The sequence below is a fragment of the Equus przewalskii genome, chromosome 6 (assembly GCF_037783145.1).
Source record: "Equus przewalskii isolate Varuska chromosome 6, EquPr2, whole genome shotgun sequence".
Lineage (NCBI taxonomy): Eukaryota > Metazoa > Chordata > Mammalia > Perissodactyla > Equidae > Equus > Equus przewalskii.
In genome coordinates this window covers 46,288,428-46,311,431 of record NC_091836.1, presented here as the reverse complement: position 1 = coordinate 46,311,431, position 23,004 = coordinate 46,288,428, and the positions used below count along the sequence as shown (strand labels likewise).

At 61.7% G+C, this 23,004-nt stretch overlaps 3 protein-coding genes across 8 annotated transcripts; 2 read left to right on the top strand and 1 right to left on the bottom strand.

Moving 5' to 3' along the window:
- The first annotated feature begins 7,312 nt into the window (after positions 1-7,312).
- On the top strand, positions 7,313-9,837 carry JUNB (JunB proto-oncogene, AP-1 transcription factor subunit). The gene has a single exon (XM_008507255.2). It carries the CDS (start codon positions 8,285-8,287, stop codon positions 9,326-9,328), a length of 1,044 nt encoding a protein of 347 aa, XP_008505477.2. The 5' UTR covers positions 7,313-8,284; the 3' UTR covers positions 9,329-9,837.
- A 2,054-nt stretch (positions 9,838-11,891) lies between these two features.
- On the bottom strand, positions 11,892-14,760 carry PRDX2 (peroxiredoxin 2). Of its 2 annotated transcripts, none has more exons than XM_070625278.1 (6): positions 14,505-14,760; positions 13,925-14,036; positions 13,686-13,839; positions 13,025-13,147; positions 12,780-12,910; positions 11,892-12,196 (listed from the first exon to the last, which is right to left on the bottom strand). In XM_070625278.1, the coding sequence occupies exons 2-6, from the start codon at positions 14,025-14,027 to the stop codon at positions 12,111-12,113; spliced, it is 597 nt and encodes a 198-aa protein (XP_070481379.1). In that variant the 5' UTR covers positions 14,028-14,036; positions 14,505-14,760; the 3' UTR covers positions 11,892-12,110. The 2 variants fall into 2 exon arrangements, with proteins under 2 accessions (XP_070481379.1, XP_070481378.1); XM_070625277.1 differs by having other exon boundaries at positions 11,892-12,285; positions 14,505-14,642.
- RNASEH2A (ribonuclease H2 subunit A) lies at positions 14,692-21,293 on the top strand. Of its 5 annotated transcripts, XR_011541429.1 has the most exons (11): positions 14,692-14,986; positions 15,690-15,819; positions 16,040-16,292; positions 17,087-17,479; positions 17,687-17,758; positions 17,871-17,997; positions 18,099-18,186; positions 19,554-19,691; positions 19,792-19,879; positions 20,856-20,979; positions 21,094-21,293. XR_011541429.1 is itself a non-coding variant. In XM_070625276.1 (9 exons), the coding sequence occupies exons 3-9, from the start codon at positions 17,692-17,694 to the stop codon at positions 21,227-21,229; spliced, it is 768 nt and encodes a 255-aa protein (XP_070481377.1). In that variant the 5' UTR covers positions 16,040-16,292; positions 17,087-17,418; positions 17,687-17,691; the 3' UTR covers positions 21,230-21,293. The 5 variants fall into 5 exon arrangements, 3 of the variants coding, with proteins under 3 accessions (XP_070481377.1, XP_070481375.1, XP_070481376.1); XR_011541428.1 differs by lacking the exons at positions 14,692-14,986; positions 15,690-15,819 and having other exon boundaries at positions 20,688-20,979; XM_070625276.1 differs by lacking the exons at positions 14,692-14,986; positions 15,690-15,819 and having other exon boundaries at positions 17,087-17,418.
- Positions 21,294-23,004: the final 1,711 nt, after the last annotated feature.

Below are 23,004 nucleotides of genomic sequence, written 5' to 3'. Positions count from 1 at the left end.
GTGTGTCTGTCCTCACCATGTGTCTCTGTGCTTCTGTAATCTCCATGTGAGAGGCCCAGCTGTGCGACAACTGGAGTCCTGGTATCCAAGACTTCGTATCCGTTTGTGTCTTACTTTGTCTTGATGGTGGTGTGGCCTTATCGGAGTGTTTACATATGCCACCCGTGTGTGCGTGGGGATGGCCCTGTCTGTGTCTCTACCGCAAACGGTGTGTGACAGGTGTGCCTGTGTGCTTATCTGGGTCTTCGTGTGTGTCTATATGTGACAGCTTGACCATGTCCGTGTTGGCTGCGGGGAGGGCTGGACTAGTGAAGGTTTGTGCCAAGGTATGGTAGGTGTACCCTGTGTCCCTGTGACACTGTGGGTGGGAGAGTTTGTGACCTTGTGGGGGGGGTCAAAGTCACGCGGGACAGCGCGCTCAGCGGAGGCGGCGACGTGCGCAGGGGGCCATCAGGCGCCCCGCATTCCGCTGGTCTCCGCGGAGATAACCACCCACCCCCCCGCGCGGCGGGGGCGCGTGCGTCGTGCGTGACGTGAGACACGACGGGGGTCGCTGCGTGCGCGGAGCCCGACGCGGTCGTGCGTGCGAGCGCGGAGGGGGCAGGGCTAGCTGCGTGCGCGCGTGCGTGGGCGGCCGCGGGGGCTGGGCGCGCGGGGGCGCGCGGGGCACAGCCCCGCCCCTCCCCGGCACTTGAGCGCGGGTGAAACCCGAGAGGGGGCCGCCGTTAACCCCTTCCTGCCGGACCTGAAACCTGTGGCCCCTCGACCGAGCGCGCGGGGGCTTCCCCGGCGCGCGGGGACCGTCCCTGCCCAGGGAGGAACCCCCCCCATGGAGCAGAGAGACCCTCCGTTACCATGGGAACCGGAGCTTCCCGCGCGGCCAGGCGCGTGCTTCCTTCCCCCTCCCGCTCGTCCTCCGGCTCAGGAGTCCACCGACAATACGCTTCCCGCTCCTGGTCTCGGGGAAGGGGGCTGGGGTCAGCCTGGTGTGCGTGACTCAGGCCAGCCCGGGGGTCCCCTGGCCGCAGCCGACCTCGCTCCCCTTCTCCGCCCCCGTGACTCACCCCTGTTGGCTTTCCCCGTGTGTGACTCAGGTCCCTGGGGAGGGGGCTGCAGACTCTGAGACCCCTTCCAGGCGTTGGGGGCTGAGAACCAAGTTTTGGGGACCCCCGAGCTCCGCGGGAGGGGTTCCACCTCCAGCGGGGGGCGGTGTCTTCCCTTAGCCGGCCCTCGCCCGCCCGTGGTCACTAGAGGCATTCCCCCCACCCCCCATCCCTGAATTGGCAAGGCCTCCGGGAACCCAGCCCCCAGCCCCTCCCCCCCAGCCCACAGGAAGTTTTGGCAGAGCCCGTCGTGGCAATGAAACGGTTAAAGCCGTTTTCTTATTCATTTCATCCAGGGGCCCCTTTTGACTCAGAGCGAACCAGGCGCCCCCTTGAGCCGGGCCTCAAGGGGGCCTGGGTTCATACTCCACCCAACATGGACCATTTTTAGAGAGGGGAGGGAAGGCATTGGTGAGCTGACAGGGGTCTTGGGAAGTATACAGAGCTGGGTTCGAATCCTGCCTCTACCCTCATTGGTGTCTGGATCTCAGTTTCCCCAACTGAAAATAGGGGATAATTACGTCCCACTCGTTGTGGTGTCGTGGGGTTTAGGTGAATGATAGATGGGGTGCTTTGAATGCAGAGCGGGCACAGTAACAGGCAGCGGCCTTGGCTCGCAGAAGGACCTAGGCTCCTCCTGTCTCTCAGGCCCGGGGGTCAGGGTGCCCAGCAGAAGCGAGTCCTCACCGGGCAGGCTGTGCCCCACCCAGGCGCTCTGAGGCCATGGGGTTCATCCCGTCCACCCCCTGCCCGGGGCGGTCACCCAGGAAGTGAGAGGTGGGGCAGGAATGAGGCGGAACCTGTTGGGCCCGTCGCCTCCCCGCCCCTCACCCTCATTCCGGGGCCCTGACAGGGTCCCCCCCACGCTGCCGCCCCACCCCCGCCACCGTGGACGCCTGGGTCCTGACCCGAGGGTGGCCAGAGGGAGGGGATGTCGGCGGAGACAGCGTCTCGGGAACATCCTGTGGACGGCTGGCTGGACAGACGGGAGGGTCAGCCCCTCCCAGGCAGGGCAGAAATTGGCTGGGGGCAGAGTAAACAGGGGCCAGGGTGGCCAGACTTGGGGGGGCAGCAAGGAGTGTACACAGAGACAGTCACCCCAAGAGAGACAGTCCAGACACACAAACCCTGTCACCCTGGCCACAAAGATACTGCGGACCAGGAACACACACTGCCAGGGTCAGATACACATCTGGGCAAGACCCAGCAACGGCTGTCACATACAGACACAGTGACAGGGCAGACTCAGGAGCTGCCCTGAATCGCTGCCAAACATGAAGCCATCAACAGGCCAGAAGCATGCAGGCAGGGCACGTGTGGCAGGGATAAATCAACTCAGCGCACAGGCAGGATGGACACAGACAAACACAGAAAGACACTGACATCCAGGTGAGAAGCTCACAGCCAGCAGACAGCGGTGGCAGGCTCACACTCACACCGAGACAAACGTGACAGGCCAGAAACACACAGGGAGGACAGACACAGAGAACTGTGCATCAGACCCCAGCGTGCGTGTTGACAGACTCAGGGAGAAGGGCCAGTAACTCTCAGTGCAAGCACGTTGAGAGCTGCACCAGAGATATTCAGACCCACACACATGCACAGGCTGTCAGATCCTGATACCCAAGGGAACACAACACACACACACACACACACACACACACACACGCAAGACTGTCAAGAGAAACAGATACTCAGAGGCATAGGATACATAAACCTACAAAGAGATGGACACCCAGCTCCCCACACAGTTGTACACACACTCAGAGATGTTCCAAGGGACACCAAGACACATCCTTACAGATACACACTGCCTCACTGATAACACACCCACGTCAGCCCGGCCAGCAGATGGGGCAGACGCAAGCAGACAGGCTGCCATATTCACAGACATGGTCTGGTCTGACAGTCACACCCAGCACAGAGAAGCACAGACACACAGGCCACAGTCGGACAGTCATAAAAACACTGGCACAGACACCCTGACAGAACCTGTTAGTACGTGCACGCGCACATGCCAGCCACAGAGATCACATACATACACACACACACAGACCAGCCACAGACCTCACACACACACAGAGACCTCACACAGGCAAGCCATGGACCTCACACACACACACACGCATAAACACACATACACACCAGACAGCCATAGCTTGGCCATATGCACTCCAAAACAACACATGCACATAGGCCAGCTACAGGCCACTTATTCCATAGACCATACACACACACTCACACACACATTCACCACCTTCCCCTACAGCCCACCCCCCAAAGCAGACAGGCCCTACACACCCCTGCAGGGTTGGGCCAACACACAGACACGCACTGAGGAGACAGGCCTCACACAGACTGGCACACGCCCTGACAGGCCAGCCACACACAAACCCACAGCCGCACAGACACGCGCGCTCTGGGCCCATGCTGAGCTCTGTGGGGCTCTGGGCTGCCCGGCCAGGCTCTGCACCCCCCAGAGATCCTGGTGCTTCCTCTCTCCAAACATCGCCCCCCACTTCCCTCCCTCCCTGCTGTTTGTCACTTCCCCTGAGAGGCCTCACTCGGCAGCCTCGGTCCCTGGAGGGGTGTAGGCCTGTTTTCTCAGCACATCCCCTGTTAAGGGGGCACCCAGGAGTTCAGCCATGCTCAGGTCCCCCGAGACCTCTCCAGCAGTGGGGGGACTGAGGCAGCTTTGTGGGAAACTCCCCTCGTGCCCAGCTGAGTCAGCTAGAGGACACAGACTCCTTCCTGCTTCCAAGAAAACCCAGCAGCTTCCTCTCCAGCACAGGGGGTGAGGGACCCCCCCCAAACCACAGAGGTGGGGCAGGGAGGTGGCTGGCAGGCCAGGGGTTCCTAGGGGAGGCCCTCCGTGATTTTCAGCCTCTTCCTGCCCAGCTGCCTGTCCACACCCAGGGGCAGGGACGCGGGAGGCCGGGTGCTATGACTTGTGGGTTCTCGCCCTGGCCTGCCCACTGGCTGACTCACGGGCAGCCCCCGGCCCAGTTTCCTGGTGAGGGCCGCACCGGTCAGTGGGGCCAGGGGGGAGGGGGTCACTAGGCTATTTATAAGAAGGAGAAGTCCCTCATGCCAGGGCCAAAAGCCCCAGAGCCACCCGTGGGTGGGGGTGGGTGAACTTCCTCCTTATCCCGCCTGCCCCCCGCCCAGCCCTGGGCCCCTGGGTGTGGGGGAAGCCTGGGCACAGACTTCCCAGCCAGATGCTGGTCTGGAGCCCAGGGCCTGGGCAGTACCCTGCTGCCAGTCTGGGCACCCCGGCCAGGTGGGGGAGGGGCTATCCTCACACCCTCTTCTCTTCGGCCTTGGCGCCACAGGGACGGCGTGAGGGGGTGGTGCACAGGCCACAAAGGTGAGACTGGCAGGGCCTGGAACCGGCTGTACCAGCTCGGCTAGGCCACCGCCCTCCCTCCCTGGCCCGATCCCCACCCCCTGCTCCAGCACCCATTGGGAGTACTCAGGGCCACCGACCCCACTCCAACATGCTGGCCACCCCCCATACCAGCCCCTCCCCCTGGGCCCAGCTCTGTCTCTCTTCCCATGAAAGGAGACCCTTTGTGAAAGAGCCTGCAGAGCTTGGTATACAGTTGGCACTGCATAAACGCTTCTCTGGTTGGGAATATCCACAGGATAGTGGCTAACCCTCTGGAGCCAGACAGCTGGGGTTATACTCTGACTCCAACTCTTAGAGCTCTGGGACATCAGGCAATTCCTCACCTTCCTGTACCTCAGTGCTCTTGTCTGTGAAATGGGGATACAAATAGCCTGCATTTCACTGGGTTGTCAAAGGCAGGCAATGAGTGACTCAGATCACCTAGCAGAGTGCCAGGCCCATGGTAAGAGCCACATAAGTGCCAGCTATTAAAATAATAATTATTATTTCTCAGTCTGTCTGCCTATCTTAAGTGTCTCCGAGTCTCGCTGTCTGTCTGCATGACGCGAACCCTGCCCCCTGTTTGTCTCTCTGGGCATCTCTCCTGGCCCTGCCCCCTGCCCCCATACACCCACATTTCCTTGCCTGGCCCTTGCCCTCCATCTCTGTCCTCTCTGGGCCTGCCTCGCCTCTCTGCAGCACAGGCCTGGCATGGCCGGCGTCTGCACTGGCCAGGGCTGACTCACACCGGCCTCCTGGCCCGTGGGACCTGCAGGTTGGCTTCCCGAGATGCTGCCCTCCGGCCAGACCTGCCCAGCCCCCACCACTGCCCGCTGCGCCCCCGCAGGGCCCAGCCAGATGTCAGCTGCAGCTATTAGCATGGGCGGGAGACACAGACCTGGCAGCGTGCCCGCCAGACTCAGCGGCCACTGGAATCTCCCTTGAGCCTTGGGCGGGGGAGGGGAGCAGTTCAAGCAAGGGGAGGAGGGGAGGGGGCACCCAGGGGTCACGAGGACCCTCTAAAGACGGGAGGCCCCCTGCTTCTCCTGGGATCTTCCTCTGCAACGCCGCTGCTCTGCTGGACTTCCCCCTGCCCCCACATAGCTGTTTCTCTTTCGCCTCTTTCATTTTCCTTCTCTCTCCCACACTTGAACTCTGTGCCTGCCCTGCAGAGGCTGGCTAGCCCCTGTCCCTCAGCCCCTCACTACCCTAAAGAAACTTTCATCCTCCCAGAAGACAGAGGCCTCTCTCTCAGAGAGAAAGAGAGAGAGAGAGACTGAGATTCTCACCTCTCCTTCTGGTGGCTCACATCCCAACTGCTTGGAAGTCCCACCTTAAGTCTAACTAGAAGCTTCACTATCTAAACCTCCACTCAGTCCTGGGGAAGGAGCTCTGGAGGGGTTCCCTCAGATCTCCCCTGGATTCTTAGGTTCTGTCTGGAGGGGAGCGGATCCCCCCCAGGTATTCTGGATGGTTGACAAGATCCCCTGACTAAAACAGGAGTAGGGCCCGTCACCCACATCAGAGAGGGGGCACGCCAGCTCCTAGGGGTGTTTGTGGGGAGGGGCCCCAGACCTCCTGGCAGAAAGGAACCGCACCCCGCCCGAGGGAGGAGGCAGCCGTGCCAGCCCGCCCAGGCGCCGGGGGCGCCTAGAGGCCTTGCCCCGCCCCCTCCGCGCCCCATCGGGCCAGGGGCGAAGTCCGACCCAGGCCCGCGGGCAGGTGGGGACCTGCTGGGCTGGGTCGGGCCGGGCCGAGCCTGGCAGGACGCGGCCCGAGCGGCTGGGTGGGGCCGGGCCAGGCGGCCGTGGGGGCCCCGGGGGCGGCGGCCGGGGCCGGTCGAGACTAGCCGTCCGGGGGCCCGGGCGCGCCCGGGGAGCTGGCAGATACCCGGGCTCCCAGCTCCTGGCTCCGGGCCCCGGGACAGCGCTGGCCCCACCCCTTCCTGTGCCCTTATATGGGCGTCGGGAGACTCCGGGGGCCGCTCCGCCCCCAGTCCTGCCCGCGGACTCCGGCCCGTTGCCATGGCGACCAGGCCCCGCTCCCCGGAGCGTCCTCCTCCGTCGGGCCAATGAAATCGTCCCGGGCCCGCCTGCCTTCGGGTGGCTTGCGAGCCCCGCGGGCTGAACCATTGCTGGGGGGAGGGGGGGCAAGGTGACTGGAGGCCTCTGCGGCAGGGCGAGTTGCGCGCACCCGGGCCTCCGCGCTGGTCGCAGGCCCAGGTTCCTCTTCCGAGGCGCAGAGCCCCGCCGGACCCAGGGCGGGGCGCACGGTCCCGTAGGATCCGAGTGACGGAGGCAGGGCCGGGCTCCTTCCCCGGGGGCTGTTGCCACACTTCCTGCCGCGGCGCTCTTTCCCCAGCCTGTTTCTAAGGAAGGAATGGGGTTGGGCGACCGCACCCCGGCGGTCAGGCTTGGTCCAGGCACCAGGAGCCGAGACGCTGGCGGTCAAGCCCAGGGTCACTGGAGGAGGTCTTTGGGATGGGGACAGAGTATTCAGGCGCCTAGGGGGTCACCCACGCGAGGGGGCGCCAGTCATGAAAGATCCAACCGTTCTGGTCCCCAGGACCCTCAAAGACCCCTCCTTCTCTCATGTCTCAACCGGGGACCCTCTGTCGTTATCTCAGCTCTGAAAGCGTCCTCCGACCCTTCTAATTCTCCTTCATCAGGGCTTCTCAGATAACCCCAGTGACCCCCAACCTCTGACAGTGTCCCCATCTCCTACCTCACATATTTCCGTAACTCAGTGTACCCCAGAACCCTCATTCACTTTCTGCATATGTGGATTCCCCCAGTTCCTTCCCCTTCTCACTTATGGGGCACCCTCAATCTCTCCCATGGACTCCAGGACCTCTACTCATTTTTTGCATGATGGGTCCTCCAGCTCCTCCCCGTGTACCCTTTCGGTCTCTCCTCCTCTTCATTTTTCCTGGGTTCAGTCGCTCCCGTGAAAACTCCAGTCCCTCAACCCCTCTGTACTCAGGACCCCCAGTAATTCCTGAGTCAGGCATCTTTTTACCCCTCCCCCATCTACCCTGCTTAACCCTCCCGCCTCTCTGGGGTCCCTTGTATTCTCAGTCCTCCAACCCCTTTCGGATACTCTGGTTCCCTCAGGCCTTTCCGTGGACATGCTGGGACCACCACTCCCCTCGCCCCCCCAACCAGCGCCACTTGCTCTGTATCAGTTCCTCTATCCTTTATCGTGTACTCCAGGGGAATCATGCCCTCCGTGGAGCCCCTCCCCATGTGCCTCGGACCGACCCAGCATCCCCTTCCTCGCGCACCCTGGGGTCCCCTGAGCCCCTCCCCTTGCAGCCGCGCCGAGCCACCCAGCCCGTGGCCGCTGTTTACAAGGACACGCGCTTCCTGACAGTGACGCGAGCCGCCTCCTCCCCTTCCCCACGCTCAAGGAGGGGGGCGCGGGGGCCTGGCTCCGGCGACGGCCAATCGGGGCGCACTTCCGTAGCTGACTATCGCCGTATAAAGGCGTGTGACTCCGACTGAGCGGCTGGGACCTTGAGCGCGGCCGGGCCAGCATCGGAGCCAGCAGGGAGCGGGGAGCAGGGGGAAGCGACACCAAGAAAGCAAGCGCGCCCGAGAGGGGCAGAGAGGCTCGAGAAGCCGCACAGAGCTTCCGCGCACAGCCGCCGGCTGGCCTCTCCCGGCCTGTTCCAGCCCCCAGGAACGTGCGTCCAGACACCCAGTCCAGCCGCCGCCGCGGACAGCGCGCCACTCGCTGTAGCGAGGCCCGGGGCGGCCCCGCAGGGACCCCCCAGACCGCCAGGGCCGCCCGGATGTGCACTAAAATGGAACAGCCCTTCTACCACGACGACTCATACGCAGCGGCGGGATACGGCCGGGCCCCGGGCGGCCTCTCTCTACACGACTACAAACTCCTGAAGCCCAGCCTGGCGCTCAACCTGGCCGACCCCTACCGAGGTCTGAAAGCACCCGGGGCGCGGGGCCCCGGCCCGGAGGGCAGCGGTGGCAGCAGCTACTTTTCCAGCCAGGGCTCGGACACAGGCGCGTCGCTCAAGCTCGCCTCATCGGAGCTGGAGCGCCTGATCGTCCCCAACAGCAACGGCGTGATCACGACGACGCCCACGCCCCCGGGACAGTACTTTTACCCCCGCGGGGGCGGCAGCGGTGGAGGTGCGGGGGGCGCGGGAGGCGGCGTCACTGAGGAGCAGGAGGGCTTCGCCGACGGCTTTGTCAAAGCCCTGGACGACCTGCACAAGATGAACCACGTGACGCCCCCCAACGTGTCCCTGGGCGCCAGCGGGGGGCCCCCGGCCGGGCCCGGGGGTGTATACCCCGGTTCTGAGCCGCCTCCGGTCTACACCAACCTCAGCAGCTATTCCCCAGCTTCTGCGCCCTCCGGAGGCGCCGCGGCCGCCGTCGGGACCGGGAGCTCGTACCCGACGGCCACCATCAGCTACCTCCCACACGCGCCGCCCTTCGCCGGCGGCCACCCAGCGCAGCTGGGCCTGGGCCGCGGCGCTTCCACCTTCAAGGAGGAACCGCAGACCGTGCCTGAGGCGCGCAGCCGCGACGCCACGCCGCCCGTGTCCCCCATCAACATGGAAGACCAGGAGCGCATCAAAGTGGAGCGCAAGCGGCTGCGGAACCGGCTGGCGGCCACCAAGTGCCGGAAGCGGAAGCTGGAGCGCATCGCGCGCCTGGAGGACAAGGTGAAGACACTCAAGGCCGAGAACGCGGGGCTGTCGAGCACTGCCGGCCTCCTCCGGGAGCAGGTGGCCCAGCTCAAACAGAAGGTCATGACCCATGTCAGCAACGGCTGCCAGCTGCTTCTTGGGGTCAAGGGACACGCCTTCTGAGCGCCCCCCGCGTCCCGCATACGGACATTCCCGGAACCTGGACGGCTGGGCGCACGCCTCCCACGGGGCGAGGGGGCAGGCGGTGGGCACTGGCCCCGGGGCCTGGGGACGCCGCAAACCACACTGGACCCCTGCCCGCCCGCTCTGCGCTCAGTCCTTCCACACCGACGTTTACAAGCCCCCCTTCCAAGTTTTTTTGTATGTTTTTTTCTGCTGGAAAGACTCAATTCATATTGAATATAATATATTTGTGTATTTAACAGGGAGGGGAGGAGGGGGCGATCGCGGCGGAGCTGGCCCCGCCGCCCGGTACTCGAGCCCGCGGGGACACTGGGGAGGGGACCCCTCGCCTCCTGCCCTCCCCCCTCTGCACCGTACTGTGGAAAAGAAACACTCACCTGATGTTTAAGGAGTGTATTTTAAGATGTGTTTGTGTGTGTGTGTGAGTTTGTTGTTCTGACTTTTTATTGAATCTATTTAAGTAAAAAAAAAAAATGGTTCTTTATTAATTTCTGTTGTCTTTTTTTCCAAGCCGGGCGGGCGGAGGGAGGAGAGTCCTGGGCTGCCCCCACCCCACTGCTGTTTGTGGCTCGCTCCTGTATCCGGGTCCCCCTCGCCAGCTCTGTCCAGGCATCTTGCAGCTCCAGCCCTGACGTCCAACCCTCCTCGCGTCCCCTGATCCCCGGGCTTGGAATGTCCAGGGCGGTGACTAGCCGCCCAGCGCCAGGGGGCAGAGGGCCTGGGGCGAGGTGCGCAGTGCGCAGGCGCGGCCCCGCCCCGCCGCGCGCGCCGGGGCTTTCCCCGCTGACGCAGCGGAAGCGCTGCCCATATTTGGGCGGCAGCTGCCCAGTGACGCGCCGGCGGTCTCCGGGCAGATTCCGGGAATCCCCTCCCCCGCTCTGCCCGGCAGGGCCGCGGCGCCGGGAAGGGGGCCGGGATTTTCCCAGGCAGGCGGCTGCCGGGGCCCGGAAAGCCCCAGGCCTGGGTCCAGAGCGTCCGCGGTGGGCGGGCCGCGCTCCTGCTCCCCGGGAGCCACCCCGGAGCCTCCCCATCGGCCTGGCGCCCGGGCCCCGCCGCGCCCACGCCCGCCCCGTCTGCCACGAGCCGGGCGGGGGGTTGCTGCTGCCTGCGCGTCGTTGCCGCCGCGGTCCCCCCACCCCCGCCAGGAAGGGCGGCGCCCGCCTGCCAGTTTCCCCTCCCGGGTGCCAGGCCGGGAGCGGGGCGACTGCCAGGTCTGGTCCTGCCGGGGCGGCTGCTGGGCCGCCGGGCGCCGCCGCCGCCCTCGCGCGGGGCTCCCTCCCCCGCCGCTGGCCCGGGTGGGAGGTGGCTGGTGCGCCCCGAGGGGTCTGGCGGTCTTCAGAGCTGGAAGCCCCTAGAGCAGCGGAGGAAAATACCGGCAGAGTAACCAGGCCACAGGGGCGGGGTGGGCGGCACAGACACTTCATTAATTCGTTTATAAAATACATCCTCAACAGCCCGGCCCTGGAGACCTGGCCTGGACCATGGCAGACAGACGATAAACAAACAAACACGATGGGGAGGTGCTGGTAAGTGTTAGGAAGAGAAAAAACAGGTCAAAGTGGCAGTGATGGGGCAGAGGAGGTGAGCTGCTTTGGAGGATAGATTGGGGCTGCTGGACCTTTAATGAGGCGATTTTCCGGCAGATTTGAAGAAGCCGGGCCCTAAGAAAATCCTGGGTAACAGCGTTCTGGGCAGAGGGAACGGCACATGCAAAATTCCTGTGGCCACAACAAGATCAGCCAGTTAAAGAACAGCAAGAGGCCAGTGTGCCTGGCAGGGAGTGAACCAGGAGGGAGGAGATGAGGTCAGGAAGACCACATCGGGCCTTGGGGAGGAATGTAGATAAAATTCAAAGGTCAAAACGAGTGACCTCGCAGGGTATTAGCCTGGATAACAATATTAATAATGGGTCTATGGGTTAAATGAGCCTGTCAGTCTTGTTCTGTGGAAGGTAATGGAGGCTCCGAGTGGCAGAGCCACCTTGCCTAAACACTCACAGCATCCAACTGCACTTCTAGAGCTCTTCCAGCCTGGCGTGGGGCAGAGCTGGCAGCATGTAGCACAAGCTCCCACTCTTGGTTCTGCTCTCAGGACTGGGTCCCCACGCTCTCCTTCCAGTCCCAGGGACCAGTCCTAAGAACCATTACCTGGGCGCTGAGCTTTGCATACTTTCTCTTTTCATGTGGATGGTGGTGTGGCTCGGTTGTCTTTATTCCTATTTTACTGTTGCAGAAACCCGGGGGAGATCGCGGCTCTTAATTGGCATTTGAACCCAGGCTGGCTGATAGCAAGGGGTAGGCGCTGCCCAGTATGGCTAGGTTTCAGGATGTTGGGCATCCTGGGACTTGCTCCCTGCAAGGGGCAAACAGCAGCCCCAAGCCGCCCTCAGGGCCAAGGAGAAAGCAGAGTAAACAGTGAGCATGCGGTCAGGCTGCCACCTTGTGGTGGAGATAAGTAACTACACCGTCCGTTTCCCAGGCCAGTGCCCAGAGAACGGGGAGGACACGGAGACGCCAGGACAGACCACACCAACAGACGCACATCTGTCCCTAATACTTTATTGGTCACCTCTAGGCCTGTGCCCGGCTATGGGGGCTCCAGGGAGGAGTCACTATTCAGCAGCTCTCAGCTGGGAGCATGAGAAGGCCTCGGCCTAGCCCTCCAGGGTGGACAACTATGGAGTTTGAGGGTGCAGGTCTGGCCTTTCCCGGGTCAGCACAGGGAGGGGCCGAGAGCCCAAGCTTGCCACCCGACTGCCAGCCTAGTTATGTTTGGAGAAATATTCCTTGCTGTCGTCCACGTTGGGCTTGATCGTGTCACTGCCTGGCTTCCAGCCAGCGGGACAGACTGTGGGAAGACACAGGGATGCACTTGTGAGGCTGGAGCCCCATAGTCAAGGCGGGGCAGTAATGAGGGCCAAACAGGCAAAGGAGAGCCTAGGTTGCAGAAGAAAAAACCCAGAGCCAAGGGGTCAAGGCCCAAGACCACACAGAATGCTAAAAGAAGCCCTCCGAGCCCGGCTGCAGGCTTTTCTGGCTGACATTTTTATTTCTTCTTGCCCTTTTAATCCCATCCTTCTCCCTCAGCCCCAGATCCACTGGACTTCAAGGACCCATGGTCAGGCTGTGTACACATGAGAAGGGACTCTGGTCCAATTAACATGATTCAAGCCTGCTTGGTATACACCTTCTCAAATACCTTCTACAGACCTCTTACCTTCCACCCCCCCTCCCCCCCACTCCTTGTATTAGGGAGCTACCCCACCAGACTAGATACTTCCTGCAGACAAGACCCTGTGCTGACTCTTCTTTGGGGCCCCCACATCCATCCCACACAGGTGCTAGAGCAGGCAGTGAATGTCTGGATAACAATATGACAGAGGGGCTGAGTGTGTCCCCATGTGTGAACACGTGACTGCATGTCTGCTCACCTTCCCCGTGTTCGTCCGTGTACTGGAAGGCCTGGACCAGCCGCAGAGCCTCGTCCACAGAGCGCCCCACAGGCAGATCATTGACAGTGATCTGGCGAAGGACACCCTTGCCGTCGATGATGAAGAGGCCCCTGAAGAGATTGGGGTTCACGGTGAGGAGCTGGGAGCTCCTGCCGCCAGCCAGAGTTGGGGGCAGGGAGGGCATCCTCCAAGAGTAGTCCCCTCCCCCTGAGGGCCCACAGTACCTGTAGGCGATGCCTTCATCTTCTTTCAGCACGCCATAATCGTGGGACAAGCTTCTGGTTACATCGGCCAGCAGGGGGATGTTCAGGGGGCCCAAGCCTCCCTCCTTCCGGGGGGTGTTGATCCTGGGGGTGGGGGAGACAGGGCTAGGACCTCAAGATGCCCGGCACAGCAGGGTCCTCGCCTTGTGGGCCTGGGGGTGATAAGGGCTGGAGAGGGGGTGCTGGAGGCGAGCGATAAAGGGGCTTTAGAGGGAGGCCCTGGGAGCCCCACCCACCCCACCCTGAAGTGGCTGTTTCCTGCAGCTGCAACGACTAAGCTAACGCTCCAGCCAAGTGGCTTCACGTGTGCTGGTGGCCTCCAGCATCTTGGGGCAGAGAGCGTGCCTCAGAGTCCCCATCTCCTTCTCTGGCTCTGCGTCCTGGGGCCCAGCCCTTCGCACTCTTGAACTGGAGTTTCCACCTTCTTGAAATAGTTTTTGGGAGGGAGGCTGGGTTGCCTAAAGTGAGATAAGCACCTGCAACTCTCTACATAGCAACTAGTTTCCAAATGCTAATTACTGTCATCATAATTTCCAAGATGGGAGAGGCACCACACAGCTCGCCCTGTACCCCACAGAGGTGGAGGCTCAACCCGCGCCCCCCAGCTGGTCCCCGCTCATACCAAGCCAGGTGGGTGAACTGAGAGTCGACAGAGACCCCCAGCACCTCGCAGCCCAGCTTGCGGAAGTCCTCAGCATGCTCGCTGAAAGCGATGATCTCCGTGGGGCACACGAAGGTGAAGTCCAGCGGGTAGAAAAACAGGACCACATATTTCCCTGGGGGCGGGGGGACCATAGACGAGGAGTTAGACCTCCAAAGCCTGCCTTCCCCCAATCCGGGCCCCCTCCAGGCCGCCCTCACCTCTGTAGTCGGAAAGCTTCACCTCCCTGAAGGCGCCCTCCACTACCGCGGTGGCATGGAAGTCTGGTGCGGGCTTTCCAATGTGCGCGTTGCCGCAGGCCATGGCTGAAAGCTGAGACCCCCGCCCGGTCAGTGCGCCCGGGAAGACCCTTTGTCCTCCCTCCCCAAGGTCACGCAGCGCGCTGGGCCCGGTGACCGAGGCCGCGCGGCGTAGGCAGCAGCACTGCCCCGCACCCTCCCCAGGACCGGCTCTGCGCGGCCTCGAGGCTGCAGGAGACCCGCCCCCCCCCCCCCCCCGGCCGGAGCGCGAGCTGTCCGGCAGTGGCCGCAGGGCCCCCTGAGCGTGTGGGCCCAAGCGCGGTGGCGCAAGCCCCCTTCGACCCCGGGGAGGGGACCCCGGGAGCAGGGGGCGGAGACCCCGGCGATGCGGCCTGCACTCCAAGGCTGCGGCCTCGGTCTCCCCCGCAAGGACAAAGGCGGCCACTGTGGCGGGCAGAAAACAAAGGCGGCCAGCGCCGAGGTCTGCAGAGGGCCGGAGCGCTCCGAGGCCCCCGGGCCCGTGCAGCCCGGGCGTGCATACCTGCGTGGGCAAGGGCGGGACGCACGGACTCGCTCACGCCTGGACTCGCGTTCTCAGCGCCAAGTGCGCCCCAGGCCTCCGAGCCTTTTATGCGCCGCCCGAACCGTGACGCGCAGGGCGGGGGGTGGGCGGGCGAGCCGAGCGGTTGGGTCCACTGCCGCCGCAGGGGAGGGGGAGCGGGGCCGGCCCGGCCCACGCGTCCGCGGGCGGCGGGGGAGCGCGCAGCCGCGGCCCCAGCCCCGCGCCCCCCATCCGCGGGGAGCGCGGGCGCGGCAGCCCCGACCCCGCGCGGGCTGCTCCCCGAGCGCGCCGGCGTCGGTTGGAGGCCGGCATGGCCCGGAGCCCGGCAGCGCTGCTGTTGCCGCTTCTGATGCTCCTGCTGCTGGCCACCCCTGCCCAGGTCTCCCCCGACTACCATTACTTTGGCGAGCAGGGCGAAGGCGACACCTGGGAGCAGCTGCGGTTGCAGCATCAGGAGAAAGGTAACCGCAGGCCGCGGGTGTGATGGTGCAGAAAGGTGCCCGTTGCCCCACTCTGCCAGCTGGCTGCAAACAGACCCTCCTCTGGGGACTTGGACTCTCCGCGCAGCTGTGCCCTGGCGGCACCCCTTGAGCTGGTTTCTTTTCTCTGAGGCTCAGTTTCCTCACCGGTAAACTGAAGTCGAGACTGCCTGAAAACAGCTTACCCGTGGAGAGGGGATATGGGCAAAGGCAAGAAACACGGGAGCAGACACACCCATAAACGCATGCGTAGGTAAATTTCTGAAGTCAGAGAAGGTTTGGCTGAAAAAGACAGATGACCAGTGCAGCCCGAATGACAAGCAAAAGCCAAAAATGCAAAGATTTACCGGGAAAAGTGTGGCAAGGAGTGGGAACAGCAGGTACCAAGGCGAGAAGGCCTGAAAGAGGGTTGGAGAGCGGCTAGTGTTGTCTAGGCGAGGCTTGGCCAGGGCACGAGGCGTCAGGCTTGGGAGCCGCAGAGCTGGGTTGAGACCTGTGTCATAGGAGTGTTGGGGGGAGTCAGCGAAAGAACGTTGTAAAGGGCATTGGATAAGCGCTCCAGATAAGTTGTAGCTGCTTGAAATGTGATCGTAGTAATTGTTTCTGTTCTCTGTGCTAGCCCATCGCTAGGGGCTGTAAGTATCCTCATTATGCCAATTATGTCATCTGATTTACCACCTGGCAGCCCTGCTGGTCAGCTGGCACTCTGCCCGCTGGTTGGACAGGCACATGATCACGGCCCCAAACAGGAGTCAGCTTCAGATGGTGTGGACCAAGGGTGTGGTACCACACTCCCACTGGGCAGGCTGGCACAGGTGCGTGCGATGTGTCAGTTTGCAGTCCCTCGGGTCGCTCGCCAGATGTGTGAGCTCAGAAGGGTGGTTTTCTCTTTCTAGGTGTCCGTTTCCCCACGCAGGAATGATGGGAAGGTTAAATGAGATAATCCATGGTGGGGTGCCTGAAACAGAAGCAGAGCTCAGCATACAGGCACTGTTGTTATTTGTCAGTGTCTTTATTATCTTCCTCCCTCCCTAGAGGAGGACACAGGGGTCGACCCCCCCCACCTGGCCCTCCATCCCTAGAGGTGGAGAACTCCATCTTTGGCCCGTGGGGAAAGTGGCGCTGTTTGTGTGACGTGGGCAAGCAGGAGCGCAGCCGCGAGGTGCTGGGGGCAGCGCTGGGCCTGGTGTTCATGGACCGCGAGAACCTGGTGCAGGTGCGGCCCTGCGGGCAACGAGATTGTTCATCCTGCAAGCCGACAGACTGCGACTGGAGGCCCTGAGCCTGGGTGAGAGACGGGCGCAGAGGAGGCCCCGCCCGGGCGGGCTGGCAAGCCTGGGGCCGCGAGTCCCCAGGGTGGGAGGGAGGAGAGGAAGGGAGACCTGGGGCCCTGAGTCTGGGGCTTGAGGGTGGTGGGGGAGGGGAGAGCTGGGTCAGGAGATGTGAGCCCCACTGATATCCGGGAGGAAGGAAGAAAGGTGATGGGGGCGGGAAGGGGGAGACGGAGATGGAGGAGCTGTGACCCTGAGGAAGGCAGGGGCATGAGCCTGGTGTGGGCCTGGGACCCACAGCCGGAGGACACGAGCCCCCTGAGACTAGAGAGTTAGAAGGAGAGGTGAGATCGGAGGGGTGAACAGATCCGGGAGGCGTGATGGGGGAGGGGGACATGAACCCTGAGTTGGGGGAAATGAGCCTGTCTGGGGCAGCAGGATCTGTTAAGTCTGGGGTCTCGAATCAGGGGTAGGGGAGGCTTAGCCCCAATGAGAGAGGGTAGGAAGCAGAGTGAGGGGATAGGGTGGGGGGGGGGCGGTCCGGGGGGGATCCGGGTGAGGTACCGAGAGAGAGGGGGTTTGTGGACCTCAAGTCCGAAGGCCTGAGTCCAGTGGGGGCGGGGATACCTAGTCCAGGGGGCTTAGACTGTGTGCAGTGGCGGGGCCTGAATGCACGTGGGGGACGGGGACCCCGTGATGCGGAGACCCGTATTCTGGGAGGAGAGTGGTATTTGACCTTCTAGGCCCTGAGTAGGCCGGGTCCTGCAATGCCCGCCTCAGCCTCCTCTTTATTTTCCTCTCCTCCCACCAGCCCCAGCGTGCGGGGCTGCAGAGGCCCTGCGGCGGAGCTCGGAAAGCGACCCCGCCCACCCGGTTCCCCAACAGCGGAGCTTGGCCGTCCGCCTCGGGAACTACAATTTCCAGCGAGCTGCGCGGCAGCGGCGTCTGCTGCGCGCCGACGTCTGCGGCGGGGCGTGTCCTGCGCCGATTGGTCGGGAGCGAGCGCCGCTGCGGGGCCCGCGGAAAACGCGCGCCGAGACCAGCACCTGCAGACCTGGTTTCTGCGGCCGAGGCGACATGGATCTCAGCGAGCTGGAGAGGGACAATACGGGCCGCTGCCGCCTGAACTCGCCTGTGCCCGCGGTGTGCCGCAAACAGCCCTGCGCCCTGGGTGTCGATGAGGCGGGCCGGGGCCCGGTGCTGGGTGCGCCCCCGGGGCCGGCGTGGGGGAGGGGCGGGCTCAGGGGGATGCAAGTTGCCCTCAAACCGGAGCCGGGATTGCACCGGACCCGGGGACGGGGGTGCTACTGGGAATGGCCGTGCCATGGGTGATGGCACCGAAAAAAGCGGTGATGACGGAACAGGGATGGCGGCTTTCACGGGCTCACTGGTTGCACCTCCGCTTTCCCAGGCCCCATGGTCTATGCCATCTGTTATTGCCCCCTGTCCCGCCTGGCAGATCTGGAGGCCCTGAAAGTGGCAGGTGAGCCCGAGGTGGACGCCTGGGGAGCGTATGCCTGGGCATGTGCAGGGACGAGGGGAAGCAGGAACTGGGAGAACCAGCAGCTCCCCTTCTCTCCCAACCCTCTTCCCAGACTCAAAGACCCTGTCGGAGAGCGAGCGGGACAGGCTCTTTGCGAGAATGAAGGAGGATGGGGACTTTGTGGGCTGGGCACTGGACGTGCTGTCTCCAAACCTCATCTCTACCAGCATGCTTGGGCGGTGAGGGGTCCCGCGAGGGGTCGGGGCGGAGGGGCAGCCAGCGTCTGCTGGAAGGGCTGGGTAGCTGGAACGGGGTTCACTGGGCTCTGTCCCCACCGCAGGGTCAAGTACAATCTGAACTCTCTGTCCCATGATACGGCCGCTGGGCTGGTGCAGTATGCTTTGGACCAGGGCGTGAAAGTCGCCCAGGTGAGCTGTTGGGTTGCCCTCATTTGATCAGCTGGGGATAAAATGGTATAAAAGTGCAGTAGGCGGTTCAGCGCCAGACATATCTGGAGTACCTGGGGAACCTTTGTCGCTGCTGTTGCCTTCCTACTGCTTTCCCACCCTGAATGTGTGCCCCACTGAGGACCGTGGTAGAGCCCCCTAGCTCCACCCCCATCTGATCTGTCTCTATATCCTAAAGGTTCAACGTCCAGAATATATCCCTCATCTGTCCACCTTCCCCCAGCCTGTGTTCTCGGCCAGGGCACCCTCCCTCCTGGATGGCTGCCCCATCCTCCTCCCTGGTCCCCCCCCCTCCCGCCCCTCCCTTCTGGTCTGCTCCCTATGCAGCAGCAGACAGTCGTCCTTTGGAAATGTAAATCTCGACATTTAATTTTCTGATCACAGTGGAAATTAAATCAGGAAAATTCACAGGCAAGTGGAGGAGAATGAGATTAAATTACCAGAAATATAAGTTGGCATTACATCGAGGGCTCTGAAGCAAAGAATGGGCTGTTCTGAGAGAACAGCGAGGACAAATACGCTTGAGATGGGGAATGGAACAAGGGAGGCCTTGCTGAGGAGGTGGCTGAAGTCCAGGACTAGAATGTGGAGCTGCCCATGCAGTACTGGAGCAGACAGACAAGGGCCCTGTTCTCAGGGTCATGGCCCAGTCAGGGGAGATGATGGTCAGCTGGTAAGCAAATAAAGGTGATTTCTGAGAACAATAAGTGCTTACGGAGATCACCCTTCCTGGCGCCTCCCTGACCTCATCTCTCTGCTCCAGCCATTGGGCCTCTGTACTGCTGTCCAGCATCCTTGACATGGTCCTACCTCAGGGCCTTTGCACTTGCTGTTCCCTCTGCCTAGAACACTCTTTTGCAGATCTCTGCGTTGCTCCTTCCTTTATCTCCTTTAGGCCTTTATTCAAATGTCACCACCTGAGAGTGACCTTCCGGAAACCTCTCCCACTTCTGTTTAAAATTGTATTTTTTCTGACTCTCCCGTATTCTTTATTATGTACTGTGTTTCCTGTCTGTGGGCCCTCCCCAGGTGTCCCCTCTAGGAGGAGAGAAATTTTCGTCTGGTGTGTTTACTGCCATGTCCCTTGCACCTGGAGCAGCCCATGGTACACAGTCGGTGCTCAATAAATGTAGAATGGCTGCAGCATGACCAGAGAAGGCTCTTTGGGAAGTGATGCTTGAGCTGAGACCCCCGTGGAAGCATGCAGCCTGAAACTTGCTGAGAAGAATATTCTAGGCAGCAGGAACAGCAAGGGCGGAGACTGTGAAGCTGTGTTTGCAGTTTTTCTGGATGTTCATTGAGTGAATACATTTCTGTCACTGCGGCAGGTGTTTGTGGACACCGTGGGGATGCCAGAGACATACCAGCAGCGGCTGCAGCAGCGCTTTCCCGGCATTGAGGTGACAGTCAAGGCCAAGGCAGACTCGCTCTACCCCGTGGTCAGCGCCGCCAGCATCTGTGCTAAGGTCAGCCCCCCACCGGCCGTGGCCAGCTCCCAGCATCCCTCCGGGCAGGGGGCAGGTGTGGCTGCCTGGAGGCAATCCCCAGTGCTGATCTCACTCGCAGGTGGCCCGAGACCAGGCTGTGAAGAACTGGAAGTTTGTGGAAAAGCTACAGGACTCGGACACTGATTATGGCTCCGGCTACCCCAACGGTGAGCAGATGGCTGCCGGCTGCCTCAAGCGGCCCTGCAACAGCAACTGTGGCGATAACACTGCCGAGGCAGCCTGAGCACACTTCCACGGTTTTCTGAGTTCTGCTTCCTGCGCTCCCCGGCGGAAGAGGCCGAGGCTGAGACCCAGGCAGGGCCCTTGGTTCCCACCGGTGGGCTGGGCGGCGGAGCTGGATCCCAGCTCAGGCTCCCTCCTCCTGTCTCCCTCCCCCGACCCTGCTGGCTCTGGAGCGCCCAGGGAAGGTGGGCGGCTGTCCCTTTGCGGAGGGGAAAGGAGCCGGCTCATGTCCAGTGGCGCTAGCTTCAATCTTGTTTTCTCCCCATTATGAGGCTCAGGCTCCTTGTCTGTGCAGTGGGGATGATCATGTCCCCCCAGCCCCCCCCACACACACATGGCAGATGCAATGATTCGGTGGCTGGGTTCAGGGAACCCTCTGGTCCTTCTGAGGCGCAGGGAGGGACTGGCCCTTGAGTGAGGTGACACAGGTCTGTGATTGGAACAGAGATGAGGCCAAAGTGAGGACACCAGGTCCAGGCCAAAGGTGGTCTGGGCAACGTTCAGTGCTTGCTGAGCACCCAGTGCGTGCCATGCAGGGCTGAGCCCTGGGGACATAGCCGGGAGTGAGAAAAACAAGGACTTCCTCTGCCCACTGAGTTCGTGGTTATGTGGGGGAGACGGGCATTAACCTGATGGTCCTCACATGCTGCTTTAGTAGCTGTGGGCCTGGGGGGTGGGGAGATGTCTCAGAGGCAGTCTCCCTAAACTGTAACTTGAGCATCTCTTGGCCAGGTGAAGAGTCTGGGGGAGCTGCCTATGCAAAGGTCCTGAGGCAGGATGATGTCTCAGACACTGGGAAGAGGCCCGAGATGAAGGGGCAGGACCTCAGGCCAGGCTGAGGAGCTGGGGCCTCATGGCAGGGTTCAGGGACTGTCTCCAAAGCCGCCCCACCCCACCCAGATCCCAAGACGAAAGCGTGGTTGAGGAGGCACGTGGAGCCCGTGTTCGGCTTCCCCCAGTTTGTCCGGTTCAGCTGGCGCACGGCCCAGAGCATCCTGGAGAAGGAGGCGGAAGACGTTGTCTGGTGGGTGTCCCAGAGGTGCTGTGGGGAAGGAGAGAGGGAGGCCGGGACTCAGCCCTGCCTGAGGGCCTCCCCGGCCCCCCAGAAGTGGCCAGTGTCACCCCCTCTCTCCCACAGGGACGACTCGGTGGCAGAGGATCAGGAGGGAGTTGGGAGGATCACGGCCTATTTCGATGAAGGCCTCCGATCGCGCACCCGGCTGCCCCACCGGTACTTCCAGGAGCGCGGCCTGGCGCCGGCCGCCACTCTCTAGGAGCCGGCCTGTCTGCCCCCTTGCCCGCCCCCTCCCGAGTTTGTGATTAAAATTGTTGAAGGAAGGCCCAGCGTGGGGCTGTGCTTTGGTGCGGAGACGGGGCGGGTGTGCTCTGGGGCTGGGCCCAGCTCCTGGCTTTTGGGACCCGAATAGGATGGGCCCTGTCGATTGATTTGTTGCTGCTGCAACCCAGTACTGCAGACTGGGCGGCTCCCAGGCAGCAGATGTTTACAGCCATGTGTTGGGTAGTGACAGGGGCACGTTCTGAGGATTGCGTCTTAGGCGATGTCGCTGTGCGAGCTTCGCAGAGTGTGCTCACGCAAGCCGGGACGGCATAGCCCGCTACACACCTGGGCAGCGTGCTGCGAGTCCTGCGGGACTGCTGTCCTGCCTGCGGTCCGGTGTCGACGGAAACATCATTATGTGGGGCACGACTCTATTGCAGTTCTGGAGGCTGAAAGTCCAAGATCAGGGTGCCAGCGAGGTGGGGTTCTGGTGAGGACCCTCTTGCAGGTCGTAGACTGTCTTCTCGCTGTGTCCTCACATTGTGGAAGGGACAAGGGATCTCTGTGCGGTCCCTTTTATAAGGGCACTGATTCCACTCACAAGGGTCCCACGCTCATGACCTTGCCACCTCACAAAGGCCCCACCTCCTAACCCGGGCATCTTTGAAGGTTAGGATTTCGACATGGATTTTGGGGGGACAAAAGACCAGAGTGGATGCCTTCTAGGTCCTTCTGGAGACAGCCTGGTGTGTTACAAATACACACACACATACTTTGTTTCCTGAGGTTTTCTTTTTACACAAATGGAAACAAACTATCACTCTAGATGGTGCACGTTACTCTTTTCACCACAGCCATCTGGGAGGTAACTCCCAGTGGGTGTCCAGAGACCTTCCTCACTCCCCTACAGCTGCCGAGTCCACTATGGTGTGACTGTCCTGCCGTCTATTTAATGCCTCTTTATAGACATTGACTTGTCGCCCAGCTTGCCATTAAATGTCTACAGCAGGGAATGACCAGGGTGTGCCATCATTTGTCGTGCACAGTTTTTTTGTCTGTAGGGGAAATTTCCAGAGGTGGGCTTGCTGGGTTAGCGGGTTTCTGTGGTTTTTCATTTGGAGGGAGATTTCCAAATTCCCCTCCCTGGAGGCTTGTCTTGAGTGGCACTCCCACCAGCAACGTAAGTAAGCATTTGTTTCCCCCACCGTCTCGCCAGCAGTAGGTCATGTTTATCTCCCTCCACAAGAAGTTTGGAAGTCAGATGGCTCAACAACATCAAAGACACCGTTGTTTTAATCCATCTGCTTTGCCAGCTTTTGTGTTTTTGCTTCTCATGGTCCCAAGATAGCTGCCATAGCTCCAGGCATCACATCCTAACCTCCAAAGGCCTAATTTCCAAGCAGCTGCCCTGTCACTTCCTGGCTGAAAGTAAGATGTGTCTATACCCAAAGCAATCCCTGGCACGGGGAGCGGAATATCAGGGATAAAAAGTCAAAAATTGCTACCTGGGGGTAGGGAGAGATCCTTGTGTTCCCCGGTCCCCCACCCTTGACCCTACCTTGACTTGAACAGTGGGATTTTTAATGGAAAGGAAGAAAGGGAGTGGCTTTTTGCTTTTTAATAGATGTTCTAATGACAGAAGCCCAGGGCATTGTGGGAGCATTATTTTTAGAGCATGTTACTAGTCTGCTAGGGCTTTCATAGGAGAGTACCCCGGTCTGGGGGGTGTAAGCAACAAAGGTGTTTTCTCGCAGCTCTGGAATCTAGGAG

Excerpts from the sequence above, each read along its gene's own strand:
- JUNB (XM_008507255.2), top strand. The coding sequence starts at position 8,285 with ATGTGCACTAAAATGGAACAGCCCTTCTACCACGACGACTCATACGCA.
- RNASEH2A (XM_070625274.1), top strand. The coding sequence starts at position 17,353 with ATGGATCTCAGCGAGCTGGAGAGGGACAATACGGGCCGCTGCCGCCTG. Across the intron at positions 17,998-18,098 it reads TCTACCAGCATGCTTGGGCG|GGTCAAGTACAATCTGAACT; the intron begins GTGAGGGGTCCC and ends TCCCCACCGCAG. Across the intron at positions 19,880-20,855 it reads TGGCTCCGGCTACCCCAACG|ATCCCAAGACGAAAGCGTGG; the intron begins GTGAGCAGATGG and ends CACCCCACCCAG.
- PRDX2 (XM_070625277.1), bottom strand. The coding sequence starts at position 14,027 with ATGGCCTGCGGCAACGCGCACATTGGAAAGCCCGCACCAGACTTCCAT. Across the intron at positions 13,148-13,685 it reads CAGTTCACCCACCTGGCTTG|GATCAACACCCCCCGGAAGG; the intron begins GTATGAGCGGGG and ends CCCCACCCCCAG. Across the intron at positions 12,911-13,024 it reads GATGAAGGCATCGCCTACAG|GGGCCTCTTCATCATCGACG; the intron begins GTACTGTGGGCC and ends CAATCTCTTCAG.